This window comes from Necator americanus, chromosome III (genome assembly GCF_031761385.1).
Source record: "Necator americanus strain Aroian chromosome III, whole genome shotgun sequence".
NCBI lineage: Eukaryota > Metazoa > Nematoda > Chromadorea > Rhabditida > Ancylostomatidae > Necator > Necator americanus.
Genome location: NC_087373.1, coordinates 27,225,617 through 27,244,179, shown reverse-complemented (window position 1 = coordinate 27,244,179; position 18,563 = coordinate 27,225,617). Strand labels below are relative to the sequence as shown.

The 18,563-nt window shown below is 40.6% G+C and overlaps 1 protein-coding gene across 1 annotated transcript; it reads left to right on the top strand.

The window, feature by feature from the left end:
• Positions 1–2,972: 2,972 nt before the first annotated feature.
• RB195_011092 (uncharacterized protein) lies at positions 2,973–17,491 on the top strand (the record flags this gene model as incomplete). Its single annotated transcript, XM_064192369.1, has 15 exons — positions 2,973–3,047; positions 3,114–3,174; positions 3,467–3,530; positions 5,061–5,185; positions 5,254–5,334; positions 5,388–5,530; positions 7,212–7,334; positions 10,491–10,632; positions 10,698–10,851; positions 13,570–13,646; positions 13,710–13,861; positions 14,008–14,104; positions 15,793–15,866; positions 15,919–15,972; positions 17,372–17,491. The coding sequence occupies 15 exons, from the start codon at positions 2,973–2,975 to the stop codon at positions 17,489–17,491; spliced, it is 1,542 nt and encodes a 513-aa protein (XP_064049952.1).
• Between the last annotated feature and the right edge of the window lie 1,072 nt (positions 17,492–18,563).

Here is an 18,563-nt window from a genome sequence, read left to right as displayed (position 1 = left end):
GAAAAACCTAATGCTAGACTTCGTTCAAAGCGATAACGTTTTTTTTCCAGGCGGTGCCTTTTTTAATTTTTACGCGTACTTTGTGTTGTATTACTATCTCATGTTCGATATTTGCTCAGTCCATTCCCTTCTGCAATCAATATTAATCACACTACTATCAATATTCAGAGCTGCTCCATTTAAATCGTGTCAGTCCTCAGCATTACTTTTGACCTCACAAAGAAATTCTTTTAGTTACTTTGAGCCACTTTAAATTGCACGGGATTTCCCGAGTATTTCTCTATTAAAAATTAATTGCTCAGTGAAGAGCAAAAGTGCATATCCTTGCTGTTCGTCCATCCGATTTTACGCTTGAAAAGAGCTTGCAAGAAAAAAAAAACAAAAAAACAAAAAGATCTGCATTATTTGTTTTGGCGAGATCAAATATTCTATCCCTTCGTTGTTTACGTAAGAAAGTTTGGTAATGACGGTATACAAATATAAAGTATTTCTATGGAAAAAACTAATTTATTGATTCAATCTATCTAAAAGAGTGATTATTTGCAAATATGCATATATACGGGGAATAAAAGTCATTTTCCGCTCTCCATCTTCGTCACTCGTACAAGATGTAGGAAAATTCGTTATTGAATGAACTGATGCCCCTAAACCCTAGCGCTCTGATCACTGGGCAATTAGATTCCAAATATGATCTACTCCTAGAAAAGACAAAGTGTCGAAAATTTCTGCCAAACGATGCCTTCGACTCATTGACGACAGTGCGTTTTTTCCCGTATCTGACGCAAATCAACTTTTACGAGCTATATTTGAACAAAGAAATTGTGACAATAGGTAATGATAAGCCCATTGTTCACAAAAACGTTTTCCTTGAACTGAGAAATTATGAAAATAATAACCGTCGAATAGGGCACGGCTCCCCTTAGTGCCACGCTGTCGTCAAGGGGTTGGAGTGCATCACCTTAGTTAGTGGCTAATTTGATTATTTTCATGGAACATAAAAGAGTTTTTGAGTGAGTTTGAGAGTTTGGAGGGCAAGAGCGATTGTTCGTCGAGTTTTCTATCAAACCAAACAATGAATTGTGACTTATATGCGAAATTCTCTTCCTATTAACGGAATCTCAAGCTACGTTCGCTATTTTTAGAATTTGGGCAACCACATACCATTGTGGACCTCTACCCTTTTGACCTATGTAAACAGTTTGGATCGTAAACGACGACATCCTTGTTTGCTTGGCTAGATAAGCAACGCTATGATGTCATCCTTAACACTATTTTCGGAGAAATCTGTTCGAATCATTCCTCCGTTCGGTCTCCTCCCTATGAGGAAACGGCGAACAACGAACGACCTTCGCCAGCATCGCATACATTGTGACAACGCAATGGAATATGTAGAGTTGGATTAGGACTACTACCTCGTCCCGACCCATCAGTCCAAGGTTGTCGGGGTTGGTTATAAGTCGTTTGTGAACTTGCTGCACATATTTAATCTGTTCAACAGGGCGATTACTGTAGTTATGTGTCATCGACTTTACCTACATCCACCTGCTCTGTTTAGCAATGATTTTAGCTCACTGAACATGGGTGGTTTCGCCAAAATTCAAAAAAAGTGCGTGGAATAAAAATATCTTCAAGTGAACACTTCCAATTATTCAGTAGTAAATCTTCTATGGAAGCTTTTTTCACTTTTCCATAACTCCGCGGTTTCCTTTGCTACAGTCCTTATTCATCCTAATCATCCGAAAGTGCACAGATATTTTTTGTCTTAGTCTTATCATGTATACTAACTAAATTTTAAATAGTTCCAACAAAAAAAAAGAAAAATAGCCTCAATTCAATTAATGTGGTGTTCGCAATGGACATTTGATCTGCACATGAGGACATTTGCTGAAAGTTTTATGTAATTTTGAAAAAGAGTTCCAATAAATTTGATATGACATTTACAAAAATGTGGGATTTTCGCTGAACCAAACATTTTTGCGCCAAATTCAATGAAAACAGGACTTACCCTCGAAAAAGTGCTCGCTTTTGTTGTACATATTGTATGTGGCAGAACGTATGATCATTGAGAATGTCACCAGATCGGCGTGATTGCACGAATTACAACCACTTCCTCCAATTCTACAGTTCCAAATAGGAAATAGATGTCTAAAATTGGGCGTAGAAGACAAGATCGCCCGCGGCTATCGGTAAGTCCGAGTCAGAAACGATTAGGTGACAACTCCTGCAGCATCCATGTTTTACAGCGACGTTTTTTCCACAGTTAATCGGGAAATCTTCTGCAAAACTTCCAAACAGTCTAACTCAGAGAACAGTACTGAAATGACACCAAGAGAAAGCACCAGAAATTTATTTGTCTTTTAAAACAGGAATTTTTTTTATACGAGTTCCCTCTTAGAAATGATGGACGAACTCGAAAGTACATTAAAATAGGGTAGGAAAATATCGTTATCTATCGCGTAAGGTACAAGGACGCGAAGATTAAAAACTCCAGCATTTGACTTCCAACAGTTTAATGCTTCCGCGCTCCATTCGCGACGAATTTTTGTCCTGAAGCAGCAGCGAGTCACACCTGTTTGGCGCAGATGAACGAAGTGGAGGAAAACGGATAAGTTTCTGAAGAGGGAATACTCCGGCGCAGCGAGTTTCAATCTGTGTTTGTGTGTAATTTTACTTCTTTTGCATATATAAAACTTACTAAACTTGACAAAAGTGTGTATCAATCAAAAAAAAGTGTTTTTGCTGATTCCTTTCGTAGTTTATATTGTCATTTTACAGTAGTCTGTCAGGAATCACCATCTACGTAGCGACTATTGAATTATCTAAACGCTAATTTCTAAGTTCTGTTTTCCCGGATCCTCGTTGCCAAATCCTTCATTTCTTCTAGTTCCAACATCCATTTTTTTATATGACGCGTGACTTGATCGCCTCTCTAAATTTAATTATAATTTGATGAGGTTTTTTTCAGCAGGTGAATGACCACGGAAGAACCAACAACAGAAAACGAAAGCAACAAATCCAAAGATTTGTTGCACGTCCCCGGCAACGATGTCAGTTGTCAACTCGTTTTTTTTTCTAAACGTTTTGCTATGTCCGTTACGGTTTTTTCTTTGTAGGAGAATAAAGATGCCGTTAAACAAAATGGACGTTTTAAGTCTGTAAAAGTTAAGGAGGATGGTAAGGGAATGTTTTTTTTCTTAGAACTCCTTGCCCTAGTTTTCTATTGATTCTGTTGGTAGAATAATAACGAAAAAAATTGATTTCGAAAGAAATTATTTTTTGAATTCCACTAACGCTTTCCAGATGATTAATTTTGTAATGGAAATTAGGTAATGACTGTTTTTTTTTCTGTTTTGCTGATCAACTGTCAATCATTAGAATATTTCCAGTCAATGTTTGCTTTCTTAATTCAGTAATACATGTATTTGTACCTTCGGCCCGTACAAGTATGGTTTTATTTGTATTGCAGGTGTTATACCACCGTCACAAAGCAGTGCCTCGTTGATTTCTTCAATTTGCTCACAACTTAATGAGTAAGTCGAACTTACCAATATTTTTCAAATATCCCAAAAAGTTTTGAAGGGCAGCAAATTTATTGTTATTGGACACGACAGTAATAGAAGGTATCGATCCCTTCAAAGAGTTTCCTGCCAGCTGCGTTAGATCTTCGTATTTGATCCAAAAAATATTCTTCGAGAGATTATATCGTATGGTGGGGTCCACTGCCGTTTTACAAGATCCCCGGACCTCATGAAATTGTTCTAAGGGCCTGAGGAGATCTTAACGTGAAATCTGGAAACTTTCGAAGTTTCTCATCGTCCAGGTCGATTCCTGAGCGTAAGCGGCAAAGCAGTTGCAGTGCTACAATATATCAATTGTTGAATTGTGGTTGAAAAGTGATGCAAAAACCAAAGTGGGAAGGTAATGAAAGAAATGAGGAAGTCTAAGGTTAAGAATCGATTCAAAAAAAGTCTTTTCTCAAACTCATTTCATCTACTTTTCTATTTTTAGTCTAAAAAACAGGAAGAAACACTTCTTAACATTATTTTCCTAGTGGTTTGGCAGTTATTTTTAGTCAATACAGTTTTTGGATATTATTTCTTTTTCACGTTTCCTTTGGTTTTGCAAAGCTTTTTTGTACCGTCTTCGGTACTGTCCATGTTCAATATAGATCTCGCAATCAGTTTGAGTAAAACCTTGAAGGAAAGGTGCAAATGATGCCAAAAATGCTTTGTTTTGTCCTTTTGACATTCCATTCTATATTTAAAGACAAAATACGAAAATCAGTAAGGCTGAAAAATCAAGAAATTGTGTTGACTAGAACAAAAAGTTCTCTATCAAATAAAACCAAATACTTCGTGAACACTTCATGTTTGTGTGCACTTTCAATCTAAAAAACGTTAATGTATTACTCCTCAACTTAGTACGATAGCTATGTGTAGCTCATGAGGTCCTTGTTAGTATATTTTTCCTTGAAACCCTAGAAGAAGAAGTTAGAAAAGAGCTTCAGTATTTATGTTGAAAAAACCACTTAACTGTTGAAAACCCTGACGGGAATTATAGGGCTCGAGGTGCAGTTTACGGATATAAGCATGGTTCCCCTCAGTTCCCCCTTAACCGTCCTGAAAAACGGTGTGGGAAAAGCGTTCTTTTTTCGTACGAGGTACGTGAAAACGCTCCCCGTTGTGCACACTCAAGCCTCCTCAGAAGCCTACTCATTGGTTTTACTTGAATGAGCTATTGAGGAGACCTCATTGATCTTAGACCGCACGCTTGTGGACGCGAGAGTGAAACGTTTTCACGCACCTCGTAGGAACAAACGCCTTCTCACAGGCCCTTGTTCAGAGCGATTAGGAAGAATTGAACGAGGGCGCACTTGTACTCATAACCTATATCCTGAACTCTATAACTTCTCACAGGTTTCCCAACTACGGGAGTTCCGTATTACGTTGCCTTCTCCCTTTAGTTGACAATGATAAGGAAGCACACCTGAAGTGACTTATTTTGTATCAAATAACATGAGAAGGAAAATGAGATGGTCCTCTATCTCACACTATTTTCAGGTGCAATAATGTGGAGCATACACCAGTACCTACAGTACCCACATCCGAGGAAGTGGCTCAACCAATAGACGAGCCGCCGACGTTCACAGTAAAGAGTGAACCGTGGTTATATAAACAAAAGTCAAGTACGCAATTCATTTAAAGAACTGAAGCAAAAGGGCAAAAACCATCATGAAAGGAAGCAGCCTTTTAGAAAATGCGGATGGCCCTTCTGCTAGTTACAACACTTTTCAAAATAAGCGCAAGACGAATAAGCGAGTTGGCTGTTTACAGGGTAAGTAAGACCTACAGATTCTTTAAGCGGAGACGAGGAAGTGGTATTTTCAGGCCTCCGCAGCACCATACTTTCAATATTAAGAGATCCGAAGGCGTTTGGATTCCAGCATATATGTCTTTTGCTTCTTGTGCTAGCATACACTCTGCTTGGTGCAACTCTGTTCTTCTTCATTGAGTCGAATTACGAGCACGATGTGAGTGAAAGAGACGTCTGTTATCACAGAAATTGCGCAGAAAAACAATGCGTAGTCGAATCAGAACGCAGAAGTTTGATGCAGTTACGTAAGCGGTTGCACTCGAAGCGGCGCGATGAAGCTAGCGTTTCCAATCGAGGCGGGACCATCGCGAACTGCAGTGACGAATGGTGCTATCGAAGGTTCCTCTTCGACGCTGACTGTTACGCTCTACCGCAACGATTCGAACGCAGCCGCTTGCGTAACTGCATCCAGCTCCATGTCGTTTTGATCCGACTAGACAAGGAGAACTACGAAAATGATTGGCTCCCTGCAGAAACTTTACTAGTACTGATAGATTACGGATGGACCAACTCAAGACCTCAAAGACCTCCAAAATCAGTCTTAGCGAAGAGTTTTCTAAATCATTATGCAGCTTAATATGTATTAGTCGACGAACTCTATCATTGCCTGTATTGATGCGAATTTCTGTATTCCTGCCGAGTTGCGCCGCTAGTGTGATTATCTATGCATGGGATATGGATGCATGTGTAGCATCAATTCACCAAATATAGTCGTATTGGCCGACCTATTCGATCTCGATCAAAGGCAGCGCATCACACAAATGACGTGCTGTGGAAACATGATGAGGAGCACAAAGTTCGGGGTGTAGATTACGAGTATGAGCGAAGCCCCGCCCGATCTCCTCTAATCGTCTCGACAAACGGCGTGGGAAACAGTTTTTGTTCCTGCGAGGTGTTTGAAAACGCTTCACGCTTGTGCGAACGCCGCTTCCACAAGCGAACGGTCGATAATGAAAGAAGTCTACTCACCAACTTATTTAAGCGAAACCAATGAATGGGCTGCCGGGGGAACAGGAGCGTGTGCAATGGTGCGCGTTCTACCAGAGTAGGAATGCGCCGTTCCCACACAGTTTTTTCAGGACGATCAAGGGAACTGAGCGTGCTCTTAATCATTTTCACAATGTACGCGCCGAGCTCTATGTTTTCCATCAGGTCTCCACACAACGTCAACTTCGTGATACATTGCCTTGAACACTTCAACTTGAAGTGCAACCAAAATTGTGGATGTGATCCCTGGTAGTAGACCGCTTTAAAAAGAGTTTAAGTCTTTTTTTTTCTAAATCTGGTTTTGATTTACTGAATTGGGGGATATGGTAGCTGCTGCAAGTCCTAAATCTTAAAGACATCACCTCACGAATCTGAGGTGGTACGGATTTCAAGTGGCGTATTCGTGTACGGGATTGTAGATTATAGAGAGAAGGGTGATTCCCTCCATTTCTTCCTAATTGCCGTAAAAAACGGCCCGGACGATACGGCTTCGAGCGATCCGGTGCGCTATTTCCCACGAGTTCGATTGGAGCGCGTCAGCCTTGTGCATGCGCTGCATCTTCCGGACCGTTTTTTTTACGGCAACTAGGAAGAAATGGACAGAATCACCCGCTCCTCTCCATAATATACGACCCCGTATAGGAATTCAAAAAAACCAAAAAAAAATCTCCACCTGAAGTCCGCACCACCCCAGATTCGTGGGATGATGCCTTTAACTCGCAGTAACCCTAGCTGCTATGCTCACTTTGAGTGATCGAAGTAATCCGTACCCTCAAATTGGATCTTTTGTACATGTGAAGCATAAGGATGCAAGAAGCTATCGATTTAAGGCAACATAATTTATTGTTCAGATAGTGAGGTTAAGGAAAGCACAACTGGACTCGACAATCTTGAGCATTGCACGGGAAATGACTGAGACTGTCAATAATCCTAACAAAACTGTGGAAGTGGAAATAATGGTAGCTTACCTCCAGGTGAGAATTTCGCTTTTTTTTCAACCGTTTTCTGTCTGTTGCTGATTTTTTCCCTTTTTTTGCTGCTTCAAAGAGCGTAAGCGGTTAGAACCATGTCAGACCACACATATTTTCCTATTCTCACGTACACTGTTCTTCCTCAAAGGTAACGTATCACGAAACTAACGACGATTGAGATTTGTGTGTACAACTATAGAGTCGTAGATAGCGGGTATTAGCGTGGCTACGCTCAAATCTGCTTAATCGTCTTGAAAAATGGCATGGGAAACAGCGTTTGTTCCTACGAGGCACGCGAAAACAGCGAGCGAGCGGTAATCTACATTCCGAACTCTATATTCTCTCACAAAGACCCAGCATGGACATTTTCGTGTTACGCTGTCTTTAACCTTCACCTTGGCTAGAATGGAATCCCTATCAAGCATAGGCGAAATTTTTAGCGCTGAAAGTACAATGAATACTTGCAGTTTCTTGTTTCCTTCCAACCCTAAATTTTGGAAACTTAAACTACTCATTCCTAAGTTTGAGATTATGCCACATCACTCGATGTCCACTCTTCAAATCGTCATCTGTCTGTTTGACAGACATTTTGACTTATTCGCTGAACCAACGATTGGTATTGATCTTTCTTCAATGGCTATCGTCTCATCGTAGTGCCTTCTTCATAGCCTGGATAAAATCTAAAGACACGCTTAATTTGCTGCAAGTTTTCCTAACTTATATCACTTTTCCTACATTACTGTACAAGCCACAGGAGGCAAATTCGGTGGTAGACACTAAGTTTCGCTTATTTGCTACTTCGGTTTTCTCAATTCTCTCCCGGTACTCACACAAACGCGCTTTTGAAAATCTAACACCCACACAACGCAAAGGTTTGTGCGAACTACGTGACATCTGCGCTGAGGGGAAGATCAAAATCTCGGTCAGTGATAAAGGAGGAGAATTTGTAGTGATTTCAAATGAACTGGACAGGGCTATAACGAAACTTCACCTTACGGACGAGAGTCTATACCACCCTTCATCGGCACATGAATTTGGCAGACAATATCGCCGCCTGAATAGGATATGGATAGAGACCGCAAAATCAGTAGGCTTACCAAAAACAACTATCACGCGTCTAAAATGTGATCGGCCCACCTGCCCGGTCCTTTATGTCCTCATCAAGACCCACAAGCTTTCCGCTGCCGAATTTAGTTCAAACAACCCAGGGGATTTCAAGGTTAGACCTATCATTAGCAATATTGGAGGTCCCACCGACAGAATATCCTGGTTCGTTAACACTGTTCTCAGCCAGCTACTCCAGTACGTTCCAGCTCATCTCTCAAACACAAAAATGTTCATAGAGCACCTCCGCAAAGCGCGCCTTGATGGGAATTGTGTCATCGAATCTTTCGATGACACTTCGCTCTACACCAACGTCTCCATCGATGCTGCACTACAAGCAACATCAGAGCTGCTTGTCGAACACCAGGGGACTCTTAACATGTATGGTTTTGCGATACAGCAAATAATGATGCTGCTGAGCGAATGTTTGAGATGTTCCGTATTTCGCTGGTCTGGACAATACTATAGGCAGATTAGAGGCTTGGCCATGGGACAAAGACTTGCGCCTACATTAGCCGTTGCTTTCATGTCTAAAGTGGAAAAACCCCTACTGGAACGCAAACCTTTGTTGTACTGCCGATACATAGATGATTGTTGCATTGTATGTCCAACACAAGCTGAAATGGACTCTTGCTTCGATCTCTTAAATAAACAATCCCAGTACATAAAGTTCACGAGGGAAACACCTAAAGACAACTGGCTGCCGTTTCTCAATGTCCAGGTTCATTTGTGTAGGGGAAATTGGAAAACAAAATGGTATCGAAAACCAAGTTGTAAAAACATTCTGATTCACTACCAATCGGCGCACCCCTGGAGAACCAAAAAGTCAGTCATTGGAAATATGTTTAAGACAGCGGCAACGGTTTCATCTGAAGCTCAAGGGCGCATTGCCTCCATAAACATGGCTAACCGCATTGCTCAGTCCAATGGGTACCCAGCAAAGGTCTCTCATTCAAATCGAAGCCACGCAACTGAGCGGCGGTGCCACAGGGTAGAACAAGCAACAAAGATCCCTTTCTGCCTTCCTTTTATTTCGGATGACATGAGCAATGCAGTGCGAGCAAGCTTACGACAGGCGGGTCTGCAAGACTCAGTCAGAGTAGTGGACATACCACCTGTAAACCTGAAGCAGCAGCTAGTCCGCAATCGCGCATATGACAGACTTTGTGAGACACCGAATTGTATCGTTTGTCCAAGCGGGAGGCAGGGTGATTGCGTGGTATCGGGGGTTATCTACCGAATCACCTGTCAGTTATGTGGGGCTGAGTACATTGGCGAAACAGGAAGATCACTATGTATCCGCGTCAAGGAGCACCTAGATGGGCTCGTAAAATCAAAAACATCATCCCCTTTAGGTGCTCATCGCAGACAGTGTCATGACAACACCCCTTTCAAGATAGCTGTCACTATCTTGGCACGCGAATCAGACGTTCTAGCGCGAAAAACATTGGAGGCGTTTTTTAATCCCCCAAAAAATCCCAAAAAAAAAAAAAAAAAAAGAAAACATCGCTGAAAAAAACGAGCGGGCCCAAAAAAACCACCTTGGCTGTTTTAAAACAAGGGGAAGAGGGGGGGGGGGGTCCTTATTAATAAAAAAAAGCGGAGAAACAACAAAAACTGGTGGGCCAAAAAAAAAAAAAATTGGCGAAAAAAAAAGGGGGGGCTCTTCTTTTTTTTTGAAAATAATTTTTAAAAAAAAAATTAAAAAAAAAAAAATTTTGGGGGAAGGAGAGGGTTGAAGAAAAAAATAAATATTTTATTTTTTTTTTTAAAAAAAAAAAAAAAAACAAAAAAAAAAAAAAAAAAAAAAAAAAAAAAAAAAAAAAATAAAAAAAAAAAAAAAAAAAAAAAAAAAAATAAAACTACTCATTCCTAAGTTTGAGATTATGCCACATCACTCGATGTCCACTCTTCAAATCGTCATCTGTCTGTTTGACAGACATTTTGACTTATTCGCTTTCAACGATGACACGATCTTCTTCAATGTCATCGCTCATCGAAGTCTTTTCATAGCGTTGATGACATCTAACGACAGCTTATTTGCTGCGTTTTCAGCTAACTTATATCACTTTACTGAAGCAAGAGTCAGCATATAAGGACAGTACTTTTTACAAGGCTGAAAACAGAAGTAATATGAAGTGGACATTTGGTAGCAGCTTCTTCTTTTCAATGAACGTATTCACAACAACAGGTTATGGTAAGATCGAGTAAGATATTTTGTCGAAAACTTGAAAATGAAAATTAATGCTGAGTTGAGTTCAGGGTCAATCGCTCCTGAGTCGACGCTCGGAAAAACGTGTGTCGTCATCTACGGGCTCCTTTTCGTGCCACTTACACTAGTTGTAATCCGACATCTTGGGAACTGGACGCTACTTGTTGTGACAAATATCTATGCAAAATGTGTTATTCGGTGGAGGTAGGTTACAATGCTTGTACAGGTCCTAAGGGACCTAGGATCTGAGTAACAGAGACAAGCAATTGTTCACACCAGTTCTTATACAAGGAACTCATGATTTAATTAACTATCTTCTTTTAAACCTGCTATAACTGCTTATTTTGCCGAGTTGTACGTCTTGGAAAGTCAAACAGATAGTAAATGCTCTCGTCGAGAATGTTCAGAAGCACGAAATGGTAAGGTAAGAAGCGATGAGATGACTTTACCAGAATCATTGCATTCAAATGGGCGTTTCTGCACTGTTCTCTCCGGCAATCTTTTCAATTTCTTGCCAATCAGCTTGAACCATCGTATTTGCTTCACACTGAAGCGGAATAGCTTATCCACTACATTGGAAAAAGTGAAACCTGGAAAAACAATCCACAACTTCTGTATTGCGCATCATTGATGGGCACCTGTGCTGAATGAACACACAGTCGTCTTCTCTCGAAGTCTTCATTTGGTTCGAAGGGTGGGAGCTAAGCCATGTACGCTATTTAAAAAAATCAACGCAGGTAAAAAACCGCTCCACTTCGCAGGTAAGAAGCCACGAGTCAAGGACCTTTTGCCACAGGAATTTGAGTAACTAATTTGTATAAATGACACCTTTCTGAGTTTAGTTGTGATTTACTGCACGTAAGGTCGTGCAGAAACAACTGGTGACTTTATATCAAACTGTATCAGCAGTGGTGCTTGTGGATCCTAAAAGGGTTGATTAGCGACACTTTGTCACTTGCAATGGTGTTAACTGTGTCAATCAACATTGTCACTTGCAATAGTGTTAGCTGTGTTGAATCAAAATTGAAACCATCCAATGGAACTTTACGTATCTTGCAGCTCATAGATGCAGAACGAGATTGATTTAATCGTGAACGAGATTCGCTGTGCACTTCAGTACACTTCACTGTGTTCACAGTCGAGATCGTCTACACGAAAGTTGAACGCCTTTAGCATCGCATCTTCAGTTCGTTCTATTTGCATTCGTTCATTTCCGAGCAGAAGGAAGATGCGGTTAGCTTCATAGAACGCTGACCTCATTTTTCCTCCTGCTTGAGAAATGCTTCAGATTTCTGAGGCGTGTTGCTCGAGACCATGTCGAGGGTAATAGAAGCTTCCTGGAAACACTCCCTGCCCTTTGTTCTAACATTCGTCGACTATGAGAACTCCTTCGACAGAGTAGAAACGAATGCAATGCTGTCAGCGCTGGTCGATCAAGGTGTGGACGCGTCGTATGTGAGGACGGACATTAACCAATTGCTACGATCGATGCACCACTAGTACTCAGCTTTTCCACCGCCCTCTCACCCATTAGAAAGGGAGTGCAACAAGACGATACTGTATCGCCGAAACTGTGCACGACTGCATTAGAATGGATACTGAAATCACTTTCTTGGGAAGAAAGGGAAAGAGTTGATCTCTCCAACCTCCATGTTACGGACGACGGACACTTTTCGAGAAGAACCAATGAAGCAGAAAAGATACTCAAGTAAATGAACGGACCAGGAAGAGAATAGGAGAGCGAATAAACATAAAGAAGACGAATCTCATGAAGAATGCCTACTGCGAGGAAGGAGGAGTACAACTTGAAGGCTCCCAAGTCGTGGAAACTTTGTCATACGACTAACCTGGATATTCGTTGGCGATACGTGGACTAAAGGAACGCCCGCCGACGAGACGGGACGATGTGTTTGCTACACGGCTGGAACAGCTGAGAGCTCAGCTTTATACGGCTTAAGGACCTCGTCAACGTCACTCACAAAACTTGAGAACATCTTGGATGACAATGGCGAAGGAAGGAAACGAGTGGAAGAGATGCTGATGCCCGCACGTCCACTGAAGACGGGTCATCTTAGTATCCAAGTAAGTAAGTTGCTTGAGACAATCATGCAGTGCAAGCACTGTTTTGAATGCTGGACAGATCCGACCGGAAATGGATACCTTTAGACGAAACAATGACCCTGATCTATGTTTTTAACGTAACATCTTCAAATGGTAAAATGGTCTATTGATGTCGGAGACCTTGTTGTGACACAAGAGCTTGCTCTAATCCGTGCCTTGTGCCTTATGTGTGAAAAGTAGAAACAGTGATAACGCATTTGCCACTTATGCCATTTCACGCACCGATGCCTGAATTATCATAATTTCTACACCAGTTGTTGGACAACTTACAAGAAGACACTGTTGGTGGGAGCGTTAAGGTAGAGAATTTTTTTAGCTACTGATTTGTATGTGAGTTAACAAAATTTCCTATTTAACTATGATACGCATCAAATACTAAGAACTAGCACAGGAAGAAGTTCATCTAAGCAAAAATGGAAAATAATGTTATGGAAAATAATGGTAGTGCTCTTTCACGTTGTAATTTTCACCCCTGAAAAATTCTTCCAAATAAGAAATTTTGGGCCCGAAGTTTGCAGGAGCTGTGAAAGCTGTTGAAAATTAAGAAGTGCTATCTTTTCGAATCCTGTTTCCTTAGTTTTGTCGCGGAAGCGGAAGCGTTTTTAAGAAACTTTGTGAATGGGTCCTAAAATGCTACATTTTCGCTTTGTTGTCACTCCATTGTTTTTCATATTGGTAGTGCACCAATGGCATCTAACTGTTTACGTTGAACACAAATGAGGATAACCACAAAAAAAAAAACGCTTTTCTATTTCCACTCTTATTCAGTTTGCAATATAACCGGTCCACACTTTTTTTAAGGAAATTCCGTTCAAGAGATATCGTAGATGGCGAAGTTTTCACACTACCAGTGATCTTATGTATGCTCATAATGCTTGGTACGTCAATCCAGAAAACTTTTATACATAATCAGTTACGATAATAACATTGTACGTTTCAAGTCTATCTGATGGGAACGACCACATTCATTTACGTGTACGATATGCTGTCCGGTCCGGAGGATAGCGGTATCGATTATTTCCTGTCCTTCTACTTCTCGTTCATTTCGATCTCAACAATTGGACTGGGCGACGTGATGCCCAACAATGTTACTGTAAGTCACTGATAGGCATTTTGATCAATAATCCTACAAGCTCTATTTTGAGTTTTTATTCTTTACTAGCAACTTAAGGTAATTTTGAAATACAACTTTGGATTTAACGCTAATTCTCAAACATGTGGCTGATTTTTATTATCCAGTTTGATCCTGTCATCACTATTCTGTTCTTCTTCGGAATGCCGCTGATGAAGGTGGTGAACAGCTCAACCTACCAGTGCGTGGAGAGGGCGACAATAGGTGAGTATGGATGATATTTTTTCTGTAGTAACAAAACGTGGAGGGAAAAATCCTCGATGCTGGTGAAGCTTTTGGAATGCACCATTGTACTCGACTTCAGTTTCGAATCCTTGATTTTGCTCTGAACGGGCACAAAATGTATCCACTAAACTGCGCAAACCAACCACTCTACCAAGCGAGTACAACTATCAACTCCTAGACAAGCACAATGTTAAATCGAAGGCAGCGTTGAAGGAAAATTGACGAAATTGGTACAGAAATCTAAGGAAAACGTAGATGTTGGGTTGTAGATTGCGGCAGCTATCGTGGCTCTGCTCATACTTCTCTAATCGCCCTAAGAAACAGCTTTGAAGACGGCCCTTTCCTGGGAAACCAGTTGCAATGCGCCATCCATGTGCATGCGCCGCGCCGCATCTACGAGCAAGCAGTCAAAGATCAACGGGATCTCCTCGCAGACCTAATCAAGTGAAACCAAGAATAGGCTGCTGGGGAAAAAGAAGCGTGTACGAGGGTACGCGTTCTAGCGTGCCTTTATGTATGGGCTAATGCGAGCCCCTCGCCATTTTTTAGGACGACTGGTGAGAGCGGGGCCACCCCCGTTTCCGCAATTTTCAACTCGAACACTACGTTTTCTCTGGGGTTTCCATATCCCATCAATTTCATTATACGCTGCCTTTAATCAACCCTGGATGGGATGAAAAGCCTGGACGGTGTCGACCAGTCGACTGCGCACATGTAATGGTATCCTCAGCCCCCTGCACTCAAATTATAAATGAATTTATATCTTCCCAGAAAAGTCTGCTACAGAACTGATTCTTTCTGTGAAAGACCCGTCTAGGAAGATAGGAGCTGTGATCTATACGATTTATTTGTTGTCCTCCACAAGCAAACGTATGGAGCACATGCGTTTTCTTAATTATTTAGGATTCTGATCTGGCGCGATCTGGCGTGATCCGGAAATGCCAAAGTTAGTAACCGATGCGAAGAACCTTAATCTTTATTTTTTTTATCAACGCAACATCTTCGACATACCATTTAAACATTGATCGTTGTTACAAAAGAATGGTACAAAAAATAGGAAAGTGTGGCAAGAACAATTAAAAAAAGACGAAAGACAAGTTATGCCTAGTGAAGCCGTCCATGAAAGCGAATCAACAGCGTTCGTAGAGCCACATCTCGCTATTAAAGCAAAAATAAGGAGGGAATAGAATCTTTAATCCCCTCAGTTCTGCGTTTTACTCATCCCATCACGAACAACAAACCCTTTACTAAAAACTAACAAAACTAACAAAATCCTTTACTGTTTTGTAAGACGAGCAAAATGTGATGTAATAATGTGATGTTGATATATCTACAGAGTGCAAAAAGTCACTAAAAATAGATAAATTGAAGAGGGACCTGAACAAAAATTGTATACGTCAATTATAGTAACTAGTTGATCGAACTGTTCTAAATTAGTCTAAGCAACAATAGAATTTCTTCAAGTTCAATTGAGTTTTTCTAAGATATTGAAGAAAACTTTCATATCTCACACACCACAAAAGACATGAACTGCTCAAGCTGTTTCTCAAATAAAATGTAAACTTGAAAGGTTTCTAAAAAATCTATGATAATTTCATCGATGTCATCCGTTACTACATCCTGAAAAATTCATGACAATCTGGCGTAAAATATTGTGAGGTGCTCAGGTATCCTCACTTTTATGGAGAACCGTCTTTCTACATTTGCGCAGGGATCGAAGGTTGCGGACGTAGCGCCCGAGGTATAAATGCTCTTTCCATTAGGTTGGTTTTCATCTATTCCCAATATTTTAGCCGAAGCGTCGACCCATCACACTAACCGGTCTCAACACTGGTCCGCAACTGCAGGTAAGAGTAACGCTTCGGCTGGCTTTCGTGGTTTCTAGGCAAAAAGTCGGGACAAATTTTAAAAAATGCAAAAAGAAGCTGTATAAATAAACTGTAAACTAGTAAACCGAAACATTTCTACATATCAGTACAGTACCATAAGGATGAATAAGTGGAGTTTTATGTCAGTTCATCTTTCTTTACAGCTTTACCCAAGTTACGACCCCACCTATCACTTAGATTAGACTTGTGCGATATAGGAGTAGTATCAGATCAGTGTCATCAGATGGAAAAGCGACATTTCCGTCCTAAAGCGCGGGAAAGAAAATTCCCACTCTCTTCATTGAACTTGAAAGGAAAAGTTCTTAATGAACCTGATGTTATGACACATGTTGAGGACGTTTATAATAAGGATGTATTTTTTGTGAATATCTGCAGAAGCAGCTGTTAATTTAATGGAGAACGAACCTGGACTTTTAAGCGTTAGGTGTTTTGTATTCTAATTCCGCTTTGGATTGCTTTTGACGCTTTATATTCTGTTCTGTAAACGACCGTATGTCAATCACATCATCCATAGAATTATCATTTCAGCAAACATCTCATTGTTTGTTCCATTTTTTTCTTGTTTTCTCCGTTAAACCAAAAAGATTTAGTTAAAGGCATTGCTCCACGAATGTGATGTGGTACGGATTTCAGGTGGAGTATTCGTATACGCCCGGAAGATGCGGCTTCGAGCGTTCCGGCGCGCTATTTTCTACGACGAGTTCGATTGAAGCGCGCCAACCTTGTGCACGCGCCGCATCTCCCGGGCTGTATTTTACGGCAATTAGGAAGAAATGGAGGGAATCACCCTCCTCTCCATAATCTACGACCCCGTATACGAATACTCCACCTGAAATCCGTACCACCTCAGGTTCGTGAGGGATGCCTTTAAGCGACTATGTGGCATCGTGGTAGGATGGTTCGCAACGATGCGATTGTTCTGATGATACAAATATGATCACTTAGGTCCGCTAGACCTAAACTTGTTCATTGTTGTTCATTTTTCCAAGTAAATACAAAAGGCACTTTCTTTTGCGTACTCAAGCCAACGAGTCTCATGGAAGCACCTAAGCTGCGTTTGACGTTACTACCTAAGTTAGTAACGTCAAACGCACTGAGCAGTCAATTTTTTAAAATAATAAAGCAGTGACACAGAACTACGTAGAATCTGAGATTCCACTGACAATAAAATGGGCGCCAATTTTTTTGAATTCTTTTCCTCCTTTTATCGTTTTCGCTCAAACAAAGTGTTTTCCTTTCTTATGTTTTGGTGCACAATTGGTCTATGTGACTAAAAAAATATTACGAAACAAATTCTGGTAAAATGATTTCGTAGTTAACCGAATTTTTGTCCCTTGATGTCAATACTTATTTATAGGAAGAGAACGGAAACGACATTACAATTCGCTCTGTGCTCACCTTCATCAAATCTGATGCGCACGTGTATGGAGGGCGCTTCGGAAGAGTTGATCTTGAAGCAAAAATGGGCTCCAAGTAAAAAGAGTAAAAAGGCATTTGCACAGTAGTTGTCCAGCTATACAGCGAAGAAGATAAGTCGTCCGGAGAAGAGCGTCCTGAGAAGATGAATCTGAACAGAAGGCACACCTTCCATAATTGTCGTTTGTTACGTTACCATGGTAGTCAGTGATTCTGCCTTCTATACTATTACGTGTTGACAATGTTTATAAACTAATATGTTATTATGTAGTGCATACTTATGACCACTACTTGTATTTCCATACCTCAAGTTCATATTAAGATGTTTTTTGTTCGTGTATTTGGAGGTGCTATGCATTTTGTATAATATGGGAGCTTCTAATAATAATTTTCGACGAATGTCTAAACGTTGACATCTCTTGCATGTGAAAAAAAAGTGATACAGTTAGTAACCTGCGAAAAAGATCCTAATTGTTGATGAGTCTATACCGAGCGAAAATCGCTGGTTGATTTTTCTTCTCGTCAGAGAAAATTCCATGAAGTCTGTACTTTCCAATGGAGAATGCTTGCGAACATGACATTAATCATTATATCAGACATTAAAATTAGAGAAAGCTTTGCGAATCTTAAAATTCTATTTTCGGTGCTGTTGTTTGCTTTTGTTTTTGTCTTTTGCTTTTCGTGCTATGCGTGCTCAATGAGATTTTTCCGCTAATATCTCCGAGAGATTACGTATCCGGAGAATATGACCCAGAAGATGGAGAGATGCCTCGACGAAGCCAAACTCCAGTCGTTCGTGAAGACACAGGCAACTGTCTCAGATGATCTCCTGGCTATAGAGGGAAAAAACGGAGAACCACATAGTTGCAAGAATTATGGAAAAAAAGAGTGCATAGTAAGAGTTGTCGAAATTACTGAGTCGAATAGATCACTAAAGGGAATAACTAGAAATTACGAGCGCACGTAAAGTATTCTCATAACATGGATAGAAAATGAACCTGTACATGACATTTAAAGAACAATGTTCCTAATACTACATGATATATTTGATAGTGTGTCCACTATGAGGGAGAAGTAGTGAATTTTGTTAAGACATCACCTTCGGGAAGTTTAGAAATATTATCAAGTAACTT